The 8,236-nt window shown below is 43.4% G+C and overlaps 1 protein-coding gene across 1 annotated transcript in view; it reads left to right on the top strand.

The window, feature by feature from the left end:
• The first annotated feature begins 1,224 nt into the window (after positions 1–1,224).
• SSPN (sarcospan) overlaps positions 1,225–8,236 on the top strand; it is a 48,713-nt gene continuing 41,701 nt past the window's right edge. Inside the window, exon 1 of the mRNA XM_075602851.1 lies at positions 1,225–1,735. Within this exon, the coding sequence (XP_075458966.1) occupies positions 1,418–1,735 (318 nt within the window). The 5' untranslated portion in view covers positions 1,225–1,417. The remainder of the gene's footprint in view (positions 1,736–8,236) is intronic.

Below are 8,236 nucleotides of genomic sequence, written 5' to 3'. Positions count from 1 at the left end.
TAGTAAGAGGCTATTATCTACAAAGAATCGAATGGTATTCACATCTCATCCAGTTTCCTGAGGTCCAGTTACTCGGGTAACGACTAATACTTCCTAATACTCACCTTGCAAACTATTTGGTGTGCTCCGGAGGCGGGGATTAGTGACACGCAGTCCCAGAGCCAGGTCTCATGCTGGGGCAGTCCCTTGCAGGTCCCGTGACCTACAACCTGCAGATGAGCATACAGTTGTATTTACATTTGCATATTTGCTTTGCTGTGGAGGGTTTTTGTCACTTTTTTTACTCACCATAACTTAACTCAGTATATATATATATATATATATATATATATATATATATACATATACATATATACATATATATATGTTTCAAATGGAATTCCATTTTGACATGGACCCTATAAGCTTATGCTAGCTGCATAGCACAGCTTTTCAGCACAGCCTGGGTTAAGATGCATAGCCAGTAAACCTACTCACAGACAGCTGTTTCGACCTACATATACATTATATATATACACTTATTTATATATATATATATTCTACTTATTGTATATATACTAAACATATTATGCATAAAGTATCCATTCTCAAAATGTGAAGAGTCCATCCATTACTATATGAGGGGTAAATAGGAATTCTTTTTAAGGAGGGAAATCTCAGGGCAAAACCACTGAGTTCAGTTTGTGGGTGTTTCTGCATGAATACATTATACAGTATGTGCAATACACAGCGGCCCATAAGCCATTGCAGGGCGTTAACGTGGTGTAGTGCAGGGGTGCAGAACTCCAGTCATCAAGCTCCCCCTCCCCTAACAGGTCACGTTTGTCAGGATATCCCTGCTTCAGCACAGGTGGCTCAATCAGAGGCTCAGTCAAAGACTGAGCCACTTGTGCTGATGCAGGGACTGATTGAGCCACTTGTGCTGAAGCAAAGATATCCCGATAACCTGACCTGTTGGGGAGTTTGAGGACTGGAGTTGAGCCCCCCCGGGGTAGTGCATGGAGACCTTACAAAGTTGCTCAGGCCCTACTAAAATATCGAAAAGTAATCCTGACCGTCACGTTTAACAGATTTCCTCCGGCTTAGAGAATTTAGGGTTTAATGAATTGCTTTCCACATCTGTCCTAGTATTTCTGCATCTGGATTGACACTCCCCCTGTCCTGCATGTTGGCAGTTCGCTATCCCCTAGAAGACCCCTCTTCTCTGGGCTATAAGTGGCATTTAAAGGCTCTGACAATCGGCTCCAAATGTTTTCCATATTAGTTCAGCCCTGTGATTCCCAAATACCAAGATCCCCACTCAGTTGGCAAGCAGCGTGTTACACAGAGAGAGGGCGAGAGAGGGAAAGAGAGAGCGTGTGTGCATTCTGGGGAGCGCAAAAAATACACAACGTGTGATCTCACACACAGCATCCAAATGGGAACAGATGAGAAAAACAGGCAGCACCCATCCCCAAATAACCAGAAAAAGGCGTCCAAGGGACCTGAAGGAGAGCAAAGGACAGATCAGAGCCTGGAGGACAAGAAATCAGAGATGAAGAAGAAAGGGAACAAGAAGGAGGCCAAAGCCGGCCAGCCAGAGGAATCCCACACGTGTTGTGGCTGCCGTTTCCCACTCCTGGTTGCCCTGCTCCAGCTGACTCTTGGCATCTCTATCACAGTGGTGGCCTTCATCATGGCCTGGAGCTGCTCCTCGCTGCTAGTCAGAGACACGCCATACTGGGCTGGCATTATTGTAAGCATAAAGACTGCATGATCACTAAACGTTTGCATGCTTTACCAACACAGATCTAATTGCCCGTGTGCTGGGGCAAAGGTAATAACCCATGAGTACTGTGTAGGGGAGAAAGGCATCCTTGTAACAGGGGTTGGGGAATGGGCATGTGAGTGCTGCTGTTGTCTTACGGTTGAGTACCATTTAAAGATCTTTGCAGCACGAAGTAGTTCACTCCTGCAAAGTGGGGCTGAAAATGAGACTCTCTGATGTAGCCACAAGCTGACTAGTGTTGCTACCGTGCAATAATCTTTTAAATTCCGTCTACCGTCAGTAGATTTAGGGTCAGGGGAATGACCCCATTGTCCGGAAGTGGTCTCCGTGAGCTGGGTCAGAGTTGAACAGGCCACTGTTTGTTGTTTATTTCCGGCATCCATTCCCTGACGCAGAAGAAGTTTCCTTGTGCGAACAGCAACCTGTGCGCATATTAACTCATTCACTGTCAGTATGGATAAGAAACCCCTTGGCAGGAAAATCTATTAACATGGGAAATAAAAAGAAACAAGCGGAGAGGTTAAGAAAGCTAGGCACATGGATATGAAAATATGATTAAAAGGTAACATGCATCTAAAAAGGTTTTAAAACGTACGCTATACAAGTTTATCTATGTATTAAAACCAGGTACTTTTGATATTGCAATTAATCACAGAAAGAAGTGTTTAATAACCTTCACGTGTACATCTAATTTCTTTGCTTGTTGTCTCATGCTTATGCTTTGTTTATTATCTACAATTGAATGTCGGCGGTTACATAAGAAACTTGCGTTTTTCTTTCAAATATATACATCATAATAGATATTGTAACAGAAGCGGCTCCAATATTTTCTTGTGTCAGGACAAGATGGCGGCTCTAGAGAACGGAACTGGAACATGACCTAGACTAGTGGTTCGCAAAGTGGGGGGTGCACCCCCGGGGGGTGGGGGGAGATTTTTCTGGGGGGCACGGGCCATTGCAGGGGCCCCACGCTCTTCCCTGAAGCCTTTAAAATTAAATGCCGGGGGATTGCGTGAGGCCTCGGCAACGCTATACTTACCTTGACTCTGCCGGCGTCACTCGTGTCTATGGCAAAGCGGCGTCACATGACCCCGCGGCTTCATTTAATGCTGCATCAAGGTAAGGGAGGGGGCGCAAACACCAGCAGGGGAAGGCAGAGGGGGGTGCAGCTGCAAAAGTTTGCGCTCCCCTGACCTAGACAAATGGTTTCCAACCTTTTTTTGGTTAAGGAACCCTATGGGAAATTTCTGAGGAACCCCAAACCTCTCTAATAGCGCGTCTGAGATCAGATGCATTGTAAGGAACCCCAACTCTCTCGAATAGTGTGTCTGAGATCAGATGCATTGTAAAGAACCCCAACCCTCTCTAATAGTGTGTCTGAGATCAGATACTTTGTAAGGAACCCCAACCCTCTCTAATAGCGCGTCTGAGATCAGATGCATTGTACAGTACCCCAACCATCTCTAATAGTGCGTCTGAGATCTGATGCATTGTAAGGAACCCCAACCTTTAATAGCGCGTCTGAGATCAGATGCATTGTAAGGAACCCCAACCCTCTCTAATAGCGCGTCTAAGATCAGATGCATTTTCAAGAACCCCAACCCTCTCTAATAGCATGTCTGAGATCAAATGCATTGTAAGGAACCCCAACCCTCTCTAATAGTGTATCTGAGATCAGATGCATTGTAAGGAACCCCAACCTTCTCTAACAGCATGTCTGAGATCTGATGCATTGTAAGGAACCCCAACTCTCTCTAATAGTGTGCCTGAGATCTGATGCATTGTAAGGAACCCCAACCTTCTCTAATAGCATGTCTGAGATCTGATGCATTGTAAGGAACCTCAACTCTCTCTAATAGTGTGTCTGAGATCAGATGCATTGTAAGGAACCCAAACCCTCTCTAATAGTGTATCTGAGATCAAATGCATTGTAAGGAACCCCAACCCTCTCTAACAGCATGTCTGAGATCTGATGCATTGTAAGGAACCCCAACTCTCTCTAATAGTGTGCCTGAGATCATATGCATTGTAAGGAACCCCAACCTTCTCTAATAGCATGTCTGAGATCTGATGCATTGTAAGGAACCTCAACTCTCTCTAATAGTGTGTCTGAGATCAGATGCATTGTAAGGAACCCCAACCCTCTCTAATAGCATGTCTGAGATCAAATGCATTGTAAGGAACCCCAACCCTCTCTAATAGTGCGTCTGAGATCTGATGCATTGTAAGGAACCCCAACCTTCTTTAATAGCGCGTCTGAGATCAGATGCATTGTAAGGAACCCCAACCCTCTTTGTTATACAATATATATTTTCAGGAGATGAAGTATTTTCAGTATTGTAAATGGAACAAAGAAGTTATAGAACTTTGTATTAAGTATTACAGAATATATAGGCCTATATTGACTAAGCGCTGCTATTCCTTAAGATGGCACCGGAAGACACATTACAGCCCATTAAAATGAATGGGCCTAAGAGGACATATTTACTGCGCCCACTTGGGTAGGTGGTAAGGTAACTTTTGTCTTGGGGAATAAGCAGTACTTATTGTTATTAAATATGGGGCATAATGTAGTACATGTTGCCGTTTTGGTTTGGGATCTGAATTCTTTCTGTTGATGTTTCTTAAGATGTTTAATATACAGAATGAAGTAGTTAATATCTAATGTACCTGCCTCATTCATCCAGTATTCAGTGGCCTGAGTGCGATGCTGTCAGGGGATGCAGAGCACCACTAATTCTTTTCATAAGCAAACCAGACTAGCCACTTTTCTTGTTACCGGGCGGCTTACAAGTCCTTTCCTTTGAAAGAAAAAGGGATTTGTTTTAGAAATGCTTGTGACCTTTCCATTTGTAAATCCTAAATATTATGCAAAACCTTTCTAAAAGGAGGAGATCTGTAACGCTTTCCCGATATGCATCAGGTTTAGGTTTCCATGAAGGCATTTTTTTTTTGGTTCAATCTTTTTTATTGTATTTTTTGAGACATACACATCTTTACTTTGCAAAGGGAACATCACGCTAGAGACGGTACACATTGTACAAAATATTTTCCAACAGCATTAAGATCCACAGTTAGGGTACGTAATTAGTATTGGGATGGCGTAGTTGGAGATCCATTGGTTGTTTCCATGTCGTTCCCTTTGTTCCTTAACAGTGAGCTGCTGATCCGTGGTCTCGTGTGCAGATTCAAAGTGGATAGGGAAGATATGATAGAAAAAAGGAAGAGTGGAGGGGAGGGGGAGTGGGGGGTGAGGGAAGGTGGAGATGGGGGAGGAACTTAGTAGAGTGAATGGCACTGGGACTTACTCTCCCCTTGCCTTCCTATCTTTGGAGCCAAGGCTCCCATGTTCCGTGGAACTGCTCCGTGGTTTGGGTTAGTTGGGCAGTCAGCTTCCCCATGTACATTACATTGTTTATTCTTTTGTTCACCGTTCCTCTTGATGGGGTGTTAATTTTTTCCCAAGCCCCAGCTAAGGAACATCTCCCTGTGGTTAGGATGAAAGAGATCACTTTCTTCACGGGGGGCGGGACATTTTCCACTGGTTTGGCCAGCACAAGGGTCAGCGGGTCCAGGGGACTATTAAGGCATTTTTATTCATATATATTGTTAATATATATTAGTACAGTATTGTTTTGTTTATTTTACATTGGATTACAGATGTTCTAGGAGTTGAGAAATGAATATATCCATAACTGTACTACACATAGTTAACCAATATTATTATTATTATTAGTATTATTAGTATTATTATTAGTAGTATTATTAGTAGTATTATTAGTATTATTATTACATGTTCACATTTTTAAAATGTTTATACAGCAATGAGTTCAAGTTACCAAATAAGGTTCTAAATTAGTTTATATTTGTGATAACATTTAGAGCAGGGGTCTCAAACTCAGTCCCCAAGGGCCACGACCAGGCCGGCTTTTATGGATAGCCCTGCTTCAGCACTGGTGGCTCAAAGACTGAGCCACCTGTGCTGAAGCAGGGATATCCGTAAACCTTGATCTGTTGGTGGTCCTTGAGGACTGGCATTGGCCTGTCAACGACTAACCTACTGATTGAGCCACCTGTGCTGAAGCAGGGATATTCATAATACCCGGCCTGTGTGTGGCCCCTGAGGTCTGGGGAATGGATTCCATATATGTAACAGACATACTGTAAGCAACAATACAAGACTACATCTATGGATTGGCAATGGTGTCCATCCTTCCCAGATATATTGCATGCATCAAGTAACTAGTACTATAACACACAACTAACTGTAGTAGACTAGTGAATGTGTTCATTCAGTAAATTAAAGTAACAGCTACCTTAGTTAATTCATTAATTTATTTATAACATGTGTTTAATACATTGAGAGTTGTCTCTCGTTTGCAAGTATTTCCTGTGCACAGAGTTATGATGACAAATACATGGTTACAAATACAAACTTACATTAAGTGAACAGGGTTATACATTATATACAAGACATTGCATGTACAGTAAGAGATAATATATATTATAGGCGTATGTAACAGTTACAGACCAGATTATAATGAGAGACAGCTTTAGTTATTCAAGAACTTAGACTGGTGGAGACTGTGAGAGTCTCCGGTAGGTTGTTCCAGTTTTGGGGTGCACGGTAAGAGAAGGAGGAACGGTCGGATACTTTGTTGAACCTTGAGACCATGAACAGTTTTTTGGAGTCCGATCTCAGATGATAAGTGCTGCGTGTGGTAGGGGCGAGGAGCTGGTTCTTATAGGACCCTGTACAACGTGCAACATTTTTGAGTTGCATCTTTTTTTTTACCCACGGTGGTTTGGAAATGACAAGGGGTAACGTCACGTGTTGACTTCTCCCATATGTCGGAGGCTAAGTAACCATTTGCAATTGCAGAACAGATATCTAGTGGAGATACATTATCATCTTCTTTGTGACGGAATTTCTTTCTCCATGCTTTTCGTGGGATGATATTTCAGACTCATCTAAAATACACACGATTTTATAGTGATGCGTACAATGGCTATATATAATTCAAAGGAACTGATATCTCTGATTGCTTCATGCTGATACATCTGCCCATCCCTAGAATGGAATCTCTTCCCTAGCCCTAATAATATGACATGGGCCTGGTTAGAATTCTAAGAACTCTGACGTTTAAACGTTCCAAAAGGGAGAACTAAAAAACAAAACAAGTAAGAACTCTTTCAAAGTGGGAAGTAGGAAATTGCTTAAGTCAAGTAAGTTTTTCCTTGAAAGTGTAAAAGGGGCATTATTTTCCTTCTTCAAAAACTGGAACAGAAATGGATCATTCAATATCGCCTCATTGTGAGCTTTCTAAATGCATGAAAATGTGCAAACAGAATGATGTACAGAGAGAGCCATGTATTAGAGACAGTAGATCACGCAGCTCGACAACTATAAAATGGTTCCTCTTGTAGGGTCAGCATTGGATTTAATAAATACTAAATACAGAAGAGACGCCCGAATCTTCTGATTTTTACAGCTCCGTGTGGAATAAATGTATTGGTGAGCAACTTCCGATATCCTCATATATGGTGTATATATATAATATGTCTAGAGCAGGGGTGCGCAAACTGGGGGGGGGGGCAAGATTTTTCAGGGGGGGGCACGGGCCGCGGACGGCGCAGCAGTTGCAGAGGCCCCGTGATCTTCCCCAAGACATTTAAATGAAATGCCGGGGGATCGCGTGAGGCCTCTGCAACTACCCTTACCTTGTCTTTGGCGACGTGTCACCATGGCAACGCGGTGTCAAATGACATTGCGGGGTCACGTGACATCACGTTGCCCTGGAAATATGTTGTCACGTGATCCCATGGCGTCATTTGACGCCGGAGACAAGGTAAGGGAGGGGGGCTGCGAGCAGGGAGGGAAGCTGGCAGAGGGGGCAGCGGGGAAAGATTGCGCTCTCCTGGTCTAGAGACGAAACTATCCTGGTCAAGACAACACAGTAGTATCATAATAAATAGCAAGTCAAATAAGTGAAGAGCATGCTTGCACCGAAACGTTGGATGCCTGTAATCCAGGGGTGGGCAACTCCAGTCCTCAAGGGCCACCAACAGGTCAGGTTTCAGGATATCCCTGTTTCAGCACAGGTGGCTCAATCGAAGACAGCCACTGATTGAGCCACCTGTCCTGGAACCCTGAGCTGCTGGTGGCCCTTGAGGACTGGAGTTACCCACTCCTGCTGCAACCTGACTACTAAATCATTACCTCGACAATGTGAACTCTAGGTTTGTCACCCAGTAACACTGCGATGGGGCATACAGATACTAGTTTTAAATACTTGGGCATATGGTTTGACTCCCATTTAACATTCGGGATGCACATTGATACCCTGACATCTAAGACCTATGCCAAACTAGGTGTACTTTACAGGAACAAATCCTCCCTGGGTCTGCTGGTCAGAAAGTGTATCGCAGATGCTGATCCCAATTATCGACTATGGGGACATAGTATAC

This window comes from Ascaphus truei, chromosome 5, assembly GCF_040206685.1.
Source record: "Ascaphus truei isolate aAscTru1 chromosome 5, aAscTru1.hap1, whole genome shotgun sequence".
Taxonomy (NCBI): Eukaryota; Metazoa; Chordata; class Amphibia; order Anura; family Ascaphidae; genus Ascaphus; species Ascaphus truei.
The sequence above is the reverse complement of the archived record's forward strand: the minus strand, read 5'-3'. Positions and strand labels throughout refer to the sequence as shown.